Source organism: Acomys russatus, chromosome 20, assembly GCF_903995435.1.
Source record: "Acomys russatus chromosome 20, mAcoRus1.1, whole genome shotgun sequence".
NCBI classification, from domain to species: Eukaryota; Metazoa; Chordata; class Mammalia; order Rodentia; family Muridae; genus Acomys; species Acomys russatus.
In genome coordinates this window covers 23,454,268-23,471,220 of record NC_067156.1, presented here as the reverse complement: position 1 = coordinate 23,471,220, position 16,953 = coordinate 23,454,268, and the positions used below count along the sequence as shown (strand labels likewise).

Here is a 16,953-nt window from a genome sequence, read left to right as displayed (position 1 = left end):
TGGAGAGCTAGCCCTTGTTTCTAAGTTGCTGGGAACATGCAAGGAGGGAGAAGTTGAGCCAGCCCTAGCCTCGTAACTGTTTCCCAAAGCTTGTGCTGTCCACCTCTCATCTCCCCCAAGAACATCTGGCAGGGGCTAGATTTCTCCAATCCTGGGTAGGGTTGTGGGATGCGGTTGGCCACTGCCTCTGGCCACACGGCCACCTTTGGTTCCAGCTAACCAACACAAAGCTACATACAGTTGACCGAACAGAAGCAGAACACATACAGGTCTGGTATAAAGAAGAATGCCTGCTTAGTACGTGCATGGCCAGCTCCCAGCACCAACACACACACACACACACACACACACACACACACACACACACACACACACGAGAACGCGTACACACTCCTCTGTAAGGTCCCAGTCTGAAAAAGCCTCAGACCCCCTTTTACACAAGAATGGCTACTGCACAGCCCTCCCTCCCACTACCCCAGGAGACACATAACCACTTATGGCTTCTTTATTTTTCTTTTAATTTTAATTTTCTGAAGGATATACACCACATATCCCATGGGCAATAAAGCGCATTCAATGTGTTTATAAGCCAAACAAGTCACTTTGTTTAAGCAAACACAAGTACAAAGTAAAATAAAACCACAAAATTATGAACTTCATGTTCATAACATACAAAAAAATGCCGCCTACTCAGTAGGTAACTACAACATTCCAACTCCTGAATATATGTATAAATTTACATTTTCAGTTATAAAAATAGACTTTTGAGAGTTCAGACTTTGTTTTAATTTTTTTTTCTTTCTTACATTCTGGAGAACCAAAGCTCAGCTCAGCCCTCTTTCTCATTTTGCTCTCAAAGCCTCCCCCAACCACCACTCCCACCTCCTTAAGGCTAGAGGTGAGCATGTCCTTCACAATTGCACATGTCAAGCCATCGGCAAGGCGTGTCACACAAAAGGCACCAAGACGTGAAACTTTTGAAACCAAAGGGACGGGCAAAATTTTTTTTCAAAAAAACAAAACAAAACAAAACAAAAAAAAAACCAAAAACAAAAAACCCAAAAGAATAAAAATAAACCAAACCAAACAAACCATACTTTTGTCACATGTGAGAGCACAGTCAAGCAGTATTTACAAAGTTAACGGAACACTCTGCCACATGCTCTTGGTTACTACCTAGGACTGCTGCTTTAAAAAAAAAAAAAAAATGCTTCAAACCTATTGTCACGGCAGCGTCGTCACGAAATAGAGGATCACCATTGGTTTGCTTGGCTTTGCTCCCCCTCCCCCCCCAAAGTGAGGACTTAACTCCAAATAATACAATAGAGTATGCAAATTATCTTCACATCAAGAATACCCCAAGGAAAACAGAATCCATGGCACAGACACTGTACAAAGATACAGGGCAGGGTTCCGAGGGCCCAAACCCATTTTTTTGCCAACTTGATGTTCTAGCACTGAAGAGAGCAAGGGCCAGGCATATGATGACGATGATACTGAAATGATTTATCCAATACCATGCAAATCAAGTTCTTTGGATAGAGGTGAAGAACTTGGACATGGCTGTTTCAGGCAGCTGAAGACAAGGGGACTAGGGACAGGGAGGCAAGGACAATAAATGAAAGGGGCTGTTGGCCAACAGACCTTCTACTCTTGCCTAGAGAGAAGGGCTTGGCTTCCATCTGACCTAAGAGGATCCCCCTCTTACAGCCATCTCCTCCTCCTGTCCTTAATTGTCTTTCATGGTTGTTGCCCCGCCCCTAGCTTTCTTTTATTCCCTTTAGCAGATCTCAATTGTCCTGGGAGAAAAGGTTGCTGTCATGTCCGAAAGCCCAGTTGAGGTGCTGAAGGAGTTGGTGACAGCAGCCGATGGGAAGCTGCTCACCTGGGCAGGGAAAGCTGGCGGAACCGAGGCAGCGTAGGTGGTGGCCACTGAAGGTGAGGGGAAACCACTGTGCGCAGGAGAAGGGTAGGTCGAGGAGCCAGGAGAAGAGTAGGAGGTGGGCACGGGGGAGGGAAAGGAGGTGGTGGCGGGGGATGGGTAGGAGGTAGCTGCTGGGGACGGGTAGGAAGAGAGAGAAGAGGGGGCTGAAGAGGCCACAGCACTTTTGTCTGCTTTCTTGTCCTTCTGCCGTAAGTGGATTTTGGTATGCCTCTTGCGTTCATCGCTCCTGGCAAACTTTCTCCCACAAATGTCACAGGCAAAAGGCTTCTCGCCCGTGTGGGTGCGGATGTGGGTGGTGAGGTGGTCACTGCGACTGAAGTTGCGCATGCAGATCCGACATTGGAACGGCTTCTGGCCTGTGTGGATGCGGATGTGGCGGGTCAGCTCGTCTGAGCGAGAAAAACGGCGATCGCAGGACTCAACTGGACAGGCATAGGGACGTTCGTGGGGGGGTGTCTTGCTGGGCCGGTTAGGGTACTTGCGCATGCGGCTGGGTTTGATGAGCTGGGACTGGTAGGTGGTATTAAGAGCCTTTAAGTCCTGGGAGCCAGACTGAGTGGCGAAGGCTTTAATAGTGGATAGTGGAGTAAGCGAAGGCTGCTGGGTACGGTTCTCCAGACCCTGGAACGGCTTCTGGTCTGGGGTGCCCAGGCCCAGGTCTCCCTGTTGTTGTGGGAACAGATAGTCAGGGATCATGGGAACCTGGAAGCCACCCTTGGTAGCAGGGTAAGCAGGAGGCGGGTACTGTAGGGCCGTACCTGCTGAGCCAGGAAAGGCCTGGCTTTGGGGCTCAGGAAAAATGTCAGTGTTGGGAGTGGGGAAGGTGGGTGCAGCTGAGTAAATGGGACTGCTGTCGTTGGATGGCACGGCACAGCTCAGGGGTGGGCTCTGGGAGGCTGAGGAAGACGATGAAGCCGCTGGGGAAGGCGCTGAGGATGAAGAGGCGGGAGGGTTGCTCATGCTCACAAGGCCACTGACTAGGCTGAAAAGGGGTTCAGGCCACAAAGTGTTGCCACTGTTGGGTGCAGGCTCCAGGGAGAAACGGCCAGTGTACGTGATGGGAGGCAACCGAGTGGTTTGGCTGGGATAACTTGTCTCCACCATGGTCTTCTCATTATTCAGAGCGATGTCAGAAAAAGACTCTGGCAGGAAAAGAGAGGAGAGAGGCCTGGTTAGTGGAAGGCAATCACTGACCGATGAGAACCGAAGCGGCCAGGCAAGAGGTCGCCCGGCTACCACGGACTCCCGGTGTGGTTAATAATTGATAGCGGCAGATTGCAATGTTCCTGGACCTGCTCCAGCGGCAGAGCCCGTTTCAACAGCTGACGCAAACAGAGAATCCCCCCTCTACTGCAGCTCCGAGAGCGCTCCGCAGCGAGGCTGCGCGGGCGAGGGAATCCCGCCAGCACCCTAGTGGCCGCTGCTAAGACGCGCCCCCTACCCTGGGCGGCAGGGACATCCCTGGTCACGGATTTCAGCCCCTCCTTGGGGACAGGCGGCAAGCAAGGCATGCTGCGCCCCGCGAGCGCGGGGGAGGGGGCAACCCGGCTCATCAAAACAACCCCTCCCCCCCCCCGACCCGCTCCAGCCACCCACGCAGCTTGAGCTCTCCATCCAAAACAAATGCTCTATCCTCTGGGCACCGCAAGGATGGGGGGGGGGGTGTCCCCAGACATCTCTGTAACCCAAGCCCCTAGGGCTGTGTGGACTATAGGGAAATCCCAGGTCCATCCCTAAGGTCTAGGGGCAGGTCCCCCCATCAAAGGACTGGACGTTAGGATAGTCCTGAAGGGGATTCAGCCTCGACGCAGACCACCGCTTACCTGTGGTCAGGTGCTCATAGGGTTGTTTCGCCTGGCTCCCCCTGAGGATTGAATGCGCTGCTGCCACTGTTGCTGCCGCCCCCACTACCGCCCCCGCTGCTGCTGCTGCTGCTGTTGCTGCTGTTCCCGCCGCTGCCCTCTGGGGCTCCAGCAGCACCGAGGAACTGGGGAGCCCCGTTGCTCAACAGCATCATCTCCTCCAGTTTGGGGTAGTTGTCCATGGTGGGTGAGTGAGGAAAAGAGCCGAATGGGTCAGAGATCTGCAGCGGAGACATCAATTGCATTTCGGCCTTGGCCGCTGCCATCCCGGACGAGAGAGCTGGAGAGCTGATGTTGGGCGGTGGGCGCTGCCCGGGCCGAAGCTACTGAGGGCACACTCCTCGCCAGGGGTTGGCTGGGTCACATGCGGGGTTCAGGGCACACAACGGGGAGTGTAGGTGGGCCCCCAGACTGGCGGTGGCCCGCGGCCCGTGGTGGACGCGAGGTTGCCGCGGAGGCTAGGGCAGGGGCCGATCTTGCGGCGGCGGAAGCTGGCGGCGGCGGCGAATCGCGGCGGCGGCTCCCCAAGTTCTGCGCGCTGGGATCTCTCGCGACTCCCCGAATCGGCCTCTATTTCAAGGGTCTGGAACAGTACGGGCCCGCCTCCGCCGTGACGTACATGGCCATATATGGGAAGCAGGAAGCCCTAATATGGAAGGACCGGCCGGGGGGGACCCGGAGTGACGTGAAGCCCCCCCGATCCAAGAGCTGTGGGCACCTCCATTCTGCGACCCGCTCCAGCATCTGGAGCCCCCAAGCCCCGGGAAAGCCTAGTATTGAAACAGCAGCAGTGGCCTCTTGGGCCAGGCGCCTGGAGTTCCCAGCTTGCCCCCGCCCCAACCCCCGTTCGCCCCTCCTCCCAGAGCCGGAAGCGGCAGGGCCATATTGGGCCACTCCAAATAAGGCGCTGCCCAAATAAGGTCTGTTCCGGCGGGGGATCCTTCCTGCTCCATATATGGCGTTTCCGGGTCGGCGCACTCTTCCCCACCCCACCCCCTCTTGGTTCCCAGCCGGGAGCCAAGGCGCGCGCAGGAGCTGGGGACACCCGCGTAGGGAGGGCGCCGGGCGCGCAGAGCTGGGAGCGCGGCGGCTCCGACGGCTCCCGGGTGCGAGCTGGGCTGGGGAAGCCCAGGCCCGACGCGGGGGCGAGGGCGAGTCGGGCCCGGGTTCTACAGCCGTCATCCTGGGCTCACCCGCCCACCTCGGGGACCGTGGGAGCGAGCCTGCGAAGAGGAGGAGCGGCTGGGCGGGCTGGGGCAGAGGCCGCCCAGGAGAGGCGGGGCCCTGACCCGAGCCTTCACTAATGACAGGGTCACTTTCCAGGTGTCACGGGGGGCGGGGCGGGGTGGGGAGGGAAGGAGGCCAAGAAATTTGGCCCCTGGTTCTTGGGACACTACCTAGCAGTCGGGCGCGTACTCGGCCACCCGTCGTCAGTAGGTTGGGGGTGTTAGAACCTCGGGCTTCCAGTGCGCCACCCAGAATTGAAAGGCTATTCCCTCCTCCCCGCGGCTGAGGAACCCACCTTTCGGGACCTGGATTGCGGAACTTGATTGCCCTAGGACAGTCCTGAGTCCCCGCCAGGAGCTGTTGGTTCTTGTAATGATTGGGCACTTCCTGACCTTTATCCAGTCCAGGGACTGGTCGGGCGGACCCTGCCCTGTTCTAAAGAGGGGACTTTCCTTTGGGTTGCCAGGCGACCCCAGGCTTGGCGTGCTGAGGACGCGCTTACGACTCGGTGCTGCCCTCTGGAGGTCTCTAGCTGTATTCCCGGGGCCCCAGGCGCGGCGGGCTCTTCCGCCGCCTCCATGTTCCCCCGCCTCCCGTAGTCTGTGCTGGGCGCCGAGCCAGGTCGGGAGAGCCTTAGACGCAGTGAGCGAGGACTGAGCAGGCGCGGCGGCAGGGGCCTTCCCCGCAGTCTCGAGGGAACCGCCACTGCCAAGGCGCCCAGACTTCAGGGTAACACTTCCCTCTCAGAGCCCGGCCAAGAGCGGGGAACGCGGGGAGGGTGATGGCAGAGTGATTCCCGCTGGTCTCCCGGGACTCGGGACTCTGACGCAAGCAATGAAGCCCTTCTCCCCCAACACCAGGTACCCCAAAGGGAGAAGGAGGAATTCGAGGAGAGGAAGGCTCTTGTTTCCACTTTGAGTCCATGGAAGGTGCTGCTTTTTAAATTTTTTTTTTTTTTAAAGAAAGCAAATAGTACCTATGGAAGGAGAGTGTGAGACAGGGTTGTAAGAGTTTAACGGGTTGTGTGTGTGTTACTTTTCTACAGTCTCTCCCCGAACACCCCCCCCCCCCCCCCCCCCCCGCTTTATAAAAATCAGCTTAATGAGTCTAGAAATGAGCCAGGGTTCCCCTGTTCTTTGGCCAGGTGTTGATATTCTCCTGGGTGTCATCAGTGTGCCTTCCATAGCCTCCTGGCCAGGACAGGCAGGGTCAGAGGCTTCCTGTGTGAGAATGCCCATTTTTTTGGCCACTTTCATGGGGGTCTGACCAAAGTTTCTGTGTCTCACTCTCTGGTTGCAAAATAAAGCTTATGTTAGCGATGTTCATGAGGAAGGGTTGTTTGTACACAGCCTGCTACCTGTGGCTACCAAATATAGCACTTACATCGCATTTACCAAGCACCAAATAAACGGGGGTTATTGTTACTTTGGCCCACCCAACTTCATTCAGCCTTCAAGAAGACCCAATTGGGCCTGGGAATGTGACTCAGTTGACAAGGAGCTTAGTATGCGGGGGGATAAACTGGGTTCTTGTCATGAACCAGCCCTATGTTGACAATCCCAATACTTAAGAAGTTCAGGTAAGATGATCACACATCCGAGGTTATCCTTGGCTACACTGCATTTTTGAAGGCAGCTTGGGCTATGTGAGCACTCCATCTTTTTTAAAAAAGAAAGAAGTAAAACAATAAAATCCAAAAGCAACAAAAAATGGTGCAGAGAGGAAGCATTCTGGCTTGGAGAAATGACTCAGCAGTTAAGAGCACTGGCTGCTCTTCCAGAAGATCCAGGTTCAATTCCCTGCACCCATGTAGTGGCTCACCACTGCCTGTAACTCTGGTTTCAATGGTTCTGACACCCTCACAGCAATGCACATAAAATAAAATTAAATAAATTAAAAAGGGGGCTGGAGAGATGGCTCAGTGGTTAAGAGCACCACCTGCTCTTCCAAAGGTCTTGAGTTCAATTCCCAGCAAGCGCATGGTGGCTCACAGCCATCTGTAATGTGATCTGATACCCTCTTCTGCAGATAGAGCACTCATATACAATAAATAAATAAATTTTAAAAAATAAATTAAAAAGAGAGAGAGGCATCCCAGTCTTAACACAAGAGGTACTGTCCCTAACAGCTGATCAGTGTCCCGTTTTATGTAAGTGCACCATCTCTGTGCAGAGCCCATGGAGTCTGAAAGCAGGCACCAGATGCCCTGAAACTGCTTACAGGCCATTGTGAGCTTCCATGTGGTCACTGGAAACCAAACCAGGGTCCTCTCTCCAAGAGCAGCCTGTGTTCTTAACATGCAGCCATCTCTCCAGCCCATAATCTGCATCCTCCTTGTTCCAGTTTGGTTGGTTGGTTGGTTTTTGTTTTGTTTTTTGTTTTTTTCAAAACATGTTTTCTCTGTGTAGCCCTGGCTGTCCTAGACTCATGTTGTAGACCAGGCTGGCCTCGAACTCACAGACGTCTGCCTGCCTCTGCCTCCTGAATGCTGGGATTAAAGGCATGTGCCACCATGCCTGGCTGTAGTGGGACTTTTTATTCCCTATGTCACCAGAGCAGAAAATGCTCAACCCATCAAGGAATCACTTGTGGGGCTCTGGAAAAGAAAGCAACTGAGCCATGGAACTGAAAAGGCAAAAAGGCAACTAAGCCGAGGACCATTGTCATATCCCTGAAGGACTTCAAAGAACAGCGACCCACCCCACCTCCATGCCAGGACAAAGCCCCCAGAGTCTAAGGTGCAAGTCTGCCTGAGACATCTGCATGTCTGCGTCTTTTGTGCATCCAGCATCATTTATTTTTGGAATACTCCTCAGCCAGCAGTTTCTTCTGAGGAGTTATTACCACTCCCGAGGTTAGGGCTGGGAAGACAACTCCACCCCAAAATCTAAGTGCAGATCTGTAACCCAGGCCTGGCCGTTCATATAGGACCCTCTAATCGGCTAAACATTCAGGTTTTTTAATAGTGACTAAATCGAGATGGGCACATGACCCAAATCAGCCAATGAAGATCATTTCTGGGACTTTCTCTTGAATTCTTGAGAGATGCAAAGCCAACAGAATGTGAGCCTGGAGGCTGGTTTGCTCTCAGCTCTGGAGAGCCTGCTTGAGAGTGAAGCCAGTGGAAGCCAGTGAGAGAAAAGAGATTTTCATACCCAGAGTTGGGTTTTAGATTTGGTCTGGGCTCTTCTGTTATGCAAGTCAATGCAGTCCCTTCTCATTTGGTAAGTAAGACCAAGGCACTGTCAGTTCCTTTTCTGTAACATAAGAGATTCTAATTAACACACCTCCTCAAAGGCAGTTCCAAACTGCTCTGAAGAGATGCTGTGGGTAAGGCCTATGGTGGAGCTCCCGCCTACTCCCTTGAAGGAGCTTACGGTTGGGTAGGAGCAAGCTTGGACTCAGTTATAAGAGAATTAAAAATAAGAAGGAAGGAAGCCCTTAGCCACCAAATGTCAGCAGCAGCTACGGACTTAAGAGGTAAAAAGGAGCAGTTGGAGAGATGGCTCAGAGGTTAAGAGCACTGATTGTTCTTCCAGAGGTCCTGAGTTCAATTCCCAGCAACCACATGGTGGCTCACAACCATCTATAATGTGGTCTAATGCCCTCTTCTGCAGTGCAGACATACCTGCAGGCAGAGCACTGTATATACAACAATAAATAAATAAATCTTTTTTTAAAAAAAGAGGTAAAAAGGAAGCTGGGTGCAGCCTGTAATCCCAGCACTCAAGGAGGCAGAGGCAGGTGGATGTTTGTGAGTTTGAGGCCAGCCTGGTCTACAAAGTGAGTCCAGGACAGCCAAGGCTACACAGAGAAACCCTGTCTTAGGGGTAAAAAAAGGGATAAAAAGGAGTTGGGTATGGAGAGCCTCTTGTAACTTGGTGAGTCTGGCACTTGGAAGACAGAGACAGGAGGATTGCTGCAAATTCAGGTCACTAAAGTGGGCAACATCAGACTGTCTTAAAATAGGAAAACAAGATTTTTAAAAGGGAAGGAGGAGCCGGGCGTGGTGGCGCACGCCTTTAATCCCAGCACTCGGGAGGCAGAGGCAGGCGGATTGCTGTGAGTTCGAGGCCAGCCTGGTCTACAAAGTGAGTCCAGGATGGCCAAGGCTACACAGAGAAACCCTGTCTCGAAAAAACAAACAAAAAAACAAAAACAAAAACAAAAAAACAAAAAAAAGAGGGTGGGGGGAGGAGATTCCATGAAGTCAGTTAGACAGAGACAGTGAAAAGATCTTGGAGGAGCAAGAGCATCCTGGGGACTGCACTTTATAGTGGGGAATTGAGAGACTGTTTCACACCTAGATGATGATGACACAGCGGAAGAAACTGGTCCCTCCCAAGGAGCCAAGTCACAATTTGGGCCTGTGAGGAATACCCAATGTAGATCTACCAACTCAGATGGGAAAAATGTCCTGAGGCCTTCAGGAAGGTAAGCCGCTGGGCCCCAAGGCCTCCTCAGGGATGACCTAGGACTCTAGGGTCTTGCTGGCCAGGCGACTGATGCCAGAGACCCTGAGCAACCAGAGCTGCTGCCTGCACTCACTCTCTGAAAAGTGGAGAGGAGGAGGCAGACAGGAGGGAGAACCAGGCTGTTCCAGTCTCCAGTCGAGGAAGTGGGATGGGCCATTTTGACCCCTTCACTTAACTGCAGCTCTGAGAAAAGCTAAGCCTCCTTTTCCATTGCCACTTCCTCCTCTCAGAGCTCGGCTGCGTCAGCACCCCCACACGTGCTGCTCAGTGGTTTGCCACTTCTGTGGCTAGCCTAGGGCTCAGGAAGTGACTCTTTTTTGGGTTCTCTCTGGGTTGCCCGTCACACTTTCCGATGGCTGAGGGGCCCCAACGAAGCCTAGACAGCTTGGCCTGGAATGCTTCGGGGGGTACGGCTTCACTCCCACCCCGTGGAGGGCTTTGAGAGTTGAAAAGACACCTAAGAGGCCACACGTGAGGTGGAAAAGCAGTGTGTGTGTGGGGGGGGGGGGGGCGGAGCAGAGTGCCTAAGGGATAGTCAAGGAAAAGACAGGGACTTGAGAGAGAGGGTAATCCCAGTGTGGAGGTTCAAAGCCACTCCCTCTTTGATAACTCTGAGATCTAGGCTGGGTGGGAAGGGCCATTACAGAGTGGTGCTGAGGCTGAAAGCAGATGGGATGGTGGTCTGAGAGACCCCTAATGATCTGGTGTAGCTCAGTGGTAGGGTGCTTTCCTAGTATGTTCCATGTTCTAGGTTAGATTCCCACCAATACATGTGCACACGCGCGCGCGCACACACACACACACACACACACACACACACACACACACACACACACACATGCACTCAAACAGGCAAACAGATGTAGAGAGTGTCTTGCCTACCCCCAACACCATCCAGGTCTTGTAGAAAAGAGACCATAGGGAAATTCGCACTAGATGCAGGGTTGCCTAAGGCAGTTGTGGTCTAGGTGGCTTGACTCAAGTCCTCAGAGCCCTATGAAGGGTTAAGCCAGACAGAGTTAGGCTAGGCTTAAAATGGAAGCCACTGAGGCACACAGAGTTGGAAGAAGCATCTCAGTCTGTAAAAGGAGGAGGTAGCTGCCTATCTGGATAGGCTCTCAGGATCTTTCTTGCCCGGGGTGCCATGCAGGGGCCTAATGGGGCTGCTGTCCTTGGACCTCAGTCCCTCTGGTCTGCGCTGCCCAGCCCCTTTCCTGTATCTGAGGCTGCGAGGACACGGGGCTCAGAGGACAACCCATCCTTTGGTGTTTTCTCTGCTCTCCCCACCCCCAGCTGAGCGTGCAGCAAAGCCAGCCTGCTGCAGAAAGCTCTGGAAGCTCCCTGGGCAGGAGAGGGAGGGGAATGTTACATAAGAGCCCCAGTGATGTGCAGGAAGTCGAAAGCAGCCTTTAGATTCAAAAAGCAGTGTTTCCACCCAGCCCAGAAAGGCAGGAATAGAAACGGGTTATTTCTGGCCCCTCACCACCACCCAGCACCTGGCTGCTCAGCTTCTTGGTGGGTAAGCATGGCTTCTGCAGATCTGGCAGGAAGGGGGAAGCGGGGTGGAGGCAGGCACCTTCTGGGGTTACCTGATTCAGATCTGTCCTCAGCTACCCCCCATCCTAACAAACCGAAACTGGAGAATACCAAGGAAGCAATGGTGTCACGGTGCTAGCTTCAGCGGTCTTTCCTTAATCTCTGGGTGTGTTTTCAGCACCCCCACCCCCACCCCACCCTCTCCCAGCACACTCTGTGACAGGCTCTGGGCGAAGCGCTTGCTTCCCCAGCGTCATCCCTCTCCATGAGTTGTGAGGCAGGCCTCCTTCTCAGCCTCATCTCATTGATGGGGGAAAGATGCAGAGAGAGGAGCACAAGTGACTTGTTCAAGGTCACAGAGCTGGTCACAGGTAGAACCAGGATTCTATTCTAGCTGGTCCGGCCTCAGAACCCTTGGCCTAAACCTCGCCTTAGACCATGATCTGTTCTCTGGGGGTGGGGGTGGGGTGGGGTGGGTGTCTCAAGCTTTCTCTGTGGAGGAAGTTGGAACTAGGAGACAGACAGGCAAACAGATCACTTTTGTTCGTGTCCTATTTACTGATCAAACGTCATGTCCGCTCTATGCTATAAAGAGGTAAGGAGACCACCCTCCTACCCTGGTCTTGCTGCTCTATAGCCTAGTGTAGACGGGTATCAGAGAAGCAGTGGCAGGCTGTGTGTGGCGGCCCCTGCCTGCAGTGTAATCCCAGCATTCGGGAAGTCATCCTCAACTACATAAGGAATTTAAGGCTAGTCCAGGGAAACTCAGAACTCAGTGTTCCCCCAGTCCAGGTGCGGAGGATCATCATGGCAGCATGCATGGCTTGAAGCTGACATTGGCGATCCACCTGGCTTTTGATGACTCAAAATTTAAAAAGACTGAAAAGTGGCAGTGGCAGCGCCATGACACATTCTCTCATGGGGGACACACAGCGGGTCCTGGACCTAGCTCCTACCTCCTCAGGCACACCTCACATACGGCCAGAGTCAAGATGCTGTTTATAAAAATCACAAGGAAAAAAAATGACAAGAAAAATCAGGATGTGATGACACAGGCCCATAATCCCAGCGCTTGGGAGTCAGAGGCCAGGGGGCTCTCTGTCTCAGAAACAAAACAAAATATTCTAAGTAAACAAAGAAAAAAATAATTATAAGTGCAAAGAGGTGAGTGGGGAGGGATAGAGGGAGAGAGCACTGTGGTCCAGGCCAGAGCATCTGGAAACATCAGTGCCTGGTATCCCTGAGGCTCCCACAGGCAGCACCAGCTCCAAGGCAGAAAGATACTGAGAAAGATGGACGGCCAAGTTGAATGAGAGTCAGCCTAGTCCATATGGCCATGCATTCCTCTTGGCATGGCGGCACTATGGGAAACTGCGTGGGAGGGGCCTGTGGGAGGGGTCTGCCCCTTTTCCCTCCTCAGCCATCCTCCTATGCAGATTCCTTGTATCCTCAAGCTGAACAGGGGTAGTGGCACCTCCCCCCAGGAAAAGAGCTTCCTGCAAGTGATCACACTGAAAGCCGGCCCATGGCGGGAAGGCCGCTGCTGCCTTGCAGCATGGAGGGCTCTCTGCCTCATTCTGTGCACAGACAGCATTGCTGCTCCTGCCAGCAGGCAGATGGAGAGGGCCTTTTGAGGTTAGAGGACTCGGTTTCCCTCCATCCCAGGTGCACAGGGTCATCGTGGCAGTGTGCGTGCCTTGAAGCGGACATTGGACTCAGAGGGAAATGCTTGCCTACATAGAACACATGAGGTCCTGCGTATGATTGATTTCTAATGCTGTCAAAACTTGTCTGGGAGGCAGAGGTAAGCAGATCTCTGTGAGTTCAAGGCCAGCCTGGTTTACATAGTGAGTGCCAAGACAGCCAAGGCTATGTAGAGAGAGTGTGTCTCAAAAAGAAAAAAGAAAAAGAAAAAAAAAAGTGGTAAAATACCGTATTCACAAAATTTACCATTTTAACTATTTAATTTATATGTATGCTCAGGGACATTAATTACGTTCACTGCCAACACTATCCACTTCCAGAACAATGGCCTTCTAGCCCCTTCTCCCAGCCCTCGTAGCCTCTGTTTTTATGGCCTTGACTCCTCTTGGAATCTCATATAAGGCAAACACACACTGTGTAGTCTTTAGTGTCTGATTTATTTCACTTGATATGATGTTTTCATGGACTTTTCTCTCTTTCTTTTTCTTTCATTCTCTTTTGTCCAGACAGGGGTTCTCTGTGTGGCTCTGGCTATCCAGGAACTCCATCTGTAGGCCCGAGAGATGCCTCCCAAGTGCTGGGATCGAAATGCGCCACTGACCTCGGCTATCATGGGCTTCTCCTATTGTAGCATTCCTATACGAAGGGCATGTGCCATGTCATGTATATTTTCTATGTCTACTTATTTTAACACAGATGAAGGGAGGTTTCCATTGAAATATCATTTTTGTCTTGTGTGTGTGAACATTTTGGCTGCATGCATGTCATTGTGGCATGTGTGTGCATGGTGCCTGTGGAGGTCAGAGGAGAGATCTCAGATACACTGGGAGTGGAGTTACAGATAGCTGTGAGCCACCGTGTGCATGCTGGGACTTGAACTCACATCCGCTACAAGAGCAACAGGTGCTCTTAAGCACTGAGCCCTCTCTCTCCCTAGCTTGTTTTTTTTTGTTTTTTTTTTTTTTTTTTTTTTTACTGCTGTGAATAAGGCTGCTGAGAACATTGGTGTGCAAGTGTGGTGGATGCAGAATTTTCTTATTCTATGGTGATAGCTGTATGGTGTAGGCAATAGCTTATGCCTATGAGCATGTGCCTCTCTGGATCAGCTTTCTTTTCTTTTTTTTTTTAAGTGTTCTTTAAAGAAAACTATTTATTGTATATGAGTGCTTTATCTGCAGAAGATGGCATCAGATCACATTATAGATGGTTGTGAGCCACCATGTGGTTGCTGGGAATTGAACTCAGGACCTCTGGAAGAGCAGGTGGCACTCTTAACCACTGAGAGCCATCTCTCCAGCCCTGGATAGGCTTTCTGATGTTGCAGCTTTGTTTTCTTTCCTCCTCCTCCTCCTCCTCCTCCTCCTTTTTTTTTTTTTTTTTTTTTTTTTTTTTGAGACAGGCTTTTTCCATGTCCTGGACTCACTTTGTAGACCAGTCTGTCCTTGAACCCACAACGATCCACCTGCCTCTGCCTCCCGAGTGCTAGGATTAAAGGCGTGTGCCACCCCCAACCCCAACCCCCCCACGCAGTTTTGTTTTCTTGAGACAGGGTCTCACTATATAGTCCAGCTTAGCTTTGGGTCCACAATCCCCCTGCTTCTAACTGCTGAGTGCTGTTTGCTGTTAGAGGTGTACATGGCCACACCCACTGTTCTGGGTAGCTTTTATATAAAGTCTCTGCTCCCCGAGCCATTGCCCACATACCGAAGGAAAGCTGAGTGGGCTGGTGGAGGGAAGGACTTGGGTTTTTCAGTGGCTGGGGCTTTTCGTGATTCTGTTTAGGAGTGAGTTGACAAGGGTTCCGTGCCTCCTCCCTTGTCCCCCCCCCCCCAGCCCTGCTTCCCCCAACCCCGCCCCGCTGGGCTGGGTAGGTTTTTCCACCATCTCCCGAGCTCAGCCCCAGCCTTCTTTCCCTGGTAACATCCATGCTGTCTCACTTTTTCTCTCCCAGGCTAAATATGGAGTGTGAAACTGCTCTCCTTCCCAATTTAGCATTTGAATTAAAGCGAGAACTGAATGTGGCTGGAATGCTGACTCCCATCTGTGTGTGTGTGTGAGAGAGAGAGAGAGAAGGCTTGCGCTCTGACGGGGAGACAGGCACTAAGGGAGTGGGCTGATGGGCTGACAGCAGGAAGGACAAGTGTGACAGGGCCTGGAGGGGACACCTGACAGCTCCGGGGATCTGAGACTTGTGCACTTGCAGGCGCTGACCTCGTGATGTGGGAGGGCTGGGGCACTTGGGCAGAAGGAAGTGTTGTGCAAAGATTTGAGCTGACATGGCTTCTGCTGAGCACAAAGCAGGGAGGGGGGATGAGTTGACTTGAGAGCATCCCCCTGTGTCCAGCCTCTTCTTGCTTTTGATGGTGAGCCATCTCTCCAGCCGCCACATGGTCAATTTTATTTGGTTTGCCTGTTTTGTTTTGTTGTGACAGAGTCTCCTATGCTGTCCTGCCTGGCCTGGAACTTATGTAGACCAGGCTGGCCTGGAACTTATGTAGACCGGGCTGGCCTGGAACTTGGAGTGTTTCTTCTGCCTCATCCTCCTGAGGGCTGGGATTACAGGTGTTCTCTATGATGCCCAACCCAAGAGCACCTTCTGCTCAAGCCACTCAGACAGTGGACCTGGCAGGCCGGAAGTGGACAGGAAACAGTAGGATCTGGAGGGTATCATGGGACATCATTTAAAATGGTCTTTGTAGACAGGCATGGTGGCACACACAGCACTTGGGTGGCAGAGGCAGGCAGAACTCTGTGAGTTCCAGGCCACTCTAGTCTACAAAATGAGTTCAGAACAGCCAAGGATATACAGAGAAACCCTGTCTCAAACAAAACAAAACAAAAAAGCGTCTTTGCTTGTTTAAGCCAAGGGCAGAACTAAATCTCTCACACTCTTCCTCTTTTTGAAACTGAGTCATGATTTTGGTTTAGACAGGATCACGTGGAAATCTTGGCCAAAGAAAAAAGGCTGTCTGGAGGGTCATGACCCTGCCAGGCACAGCTAAGGGATGCAAGTGTAAAAATCCCATTAATATTTCAAGCAACATTATTTATTGATCACTTATCTGGCTGAGACAAAAGGAGAAGGTAGTTCACCGGGGATACAGGCCTGCTGGGGAGGGTAGTTGCTCTCTCTCCCAACTCCACAATCTTCTGGATGAAAAAAAAAAAAGGCTAGGGCTAGGGCAGCCTGGAGCACAGGCCTGAGATGCCCCTGTGACCTGGTCCAGACCTGTAACAACTATGGGAAATCTTTCCCCACAACCCCCAACTCTGCCCCTCTCCTCTCCCAACCCTGAAAATTCACCTCAGTAGGTTCCTTTATTTATTTGGTTCTTCAAGACAGGGTTTCTTTGTTAAATAGAGGCCTGGCAGTCCTGGATTCACTTTGTAGACCAGGCTGGCCTCGAACTCACAGAGATCCGCCTGCCTCTGCCTCCCCTGGGATTAAGTGTGTGCGCTACCATGCCTAGCTGGTAGATGCCTTTTAGATACTGCTTTGGACCTGTTTTGGACCCTCCCGGAGGAAGCCTGACATTTACCCTGCACCCAGAACTGTGCACATTTTCCCAGATTCTTTTTCCAAATCTGTCCATCCAATTCCTGTTCAGAGTGGTGGGAGTGCATACAGGCTGAGCTCAGACAGGGGTTTCTGAAGAAATCTCAGCTATTCTTTCTACCCTCAAATATGCATCCCCGCCCGCCCCCTGCCGCCTTCCCGGGGGGGTGGGGGGGGCCCACGCTTTAGTCTCCCATTCCATGGACCAGAGTATGAGGCAGTCTGGTCTTCCGGCCCTGAGCCTGTGTGGACTCCCCACACTGGGAATGAGCTGCGCCTCCTAGTGGAATTTTCAGCATCCTGCAGGTAGAGCTCCCACAGCCGCCACCTCCAAGCATACGCGTGGGTGGGACCCAAACGGAAGCCGCTGTCCAGCTCTCAGGACTGGAGATGCCCTTTTTTCCTCCCTCAAGTCAGGCGTGAGAACCAAGGGGAAACAACTATGGCATATAGGAGAGAAATATCACGCGCCAGGTGAAATTTAATAGGAAAGCCAGCAGGGTCTTTTGACCCGGAAACAGCTTGTTCCTGTCATCCAGGATGCAGCAGATAGAGAGACCACTGCTTAGGGCCCTAAGTTCCTCTCTTCTTTGTTAGCTTTCTTGCTGGCTGAGCAAGGCTGAACTTAGCTCTGCTAATCACGGTAGA

At 52.3% G+C, this 16,953-nt stretch overlaps 1 protein-coding gene across 1 annotated transcript; it reads right to left on the bottom strand.

The window, feature by feature from the left end:
• Nucleotides 1–1,020: 1,020 nt before the first annotated feature.
• On the bottom strand, nt 1,021–4,367 carry Egr1 (early growth response 1). Its single transcript, XM_051163189.1, is given in 3 exon segments — nt 1,021–3,087; nt 3,769–3,793; nt 3,795–4,367. Coding segments are annotated over 3 exon segments (1,611 nt in total). The 5' UTR covers nt 4,074–4,367; the 3' UTR covers nt 1,021–1,780.
• Between the last annotated feature and the right edge of the window lie 12,586 nt (nt 4,368–16,953).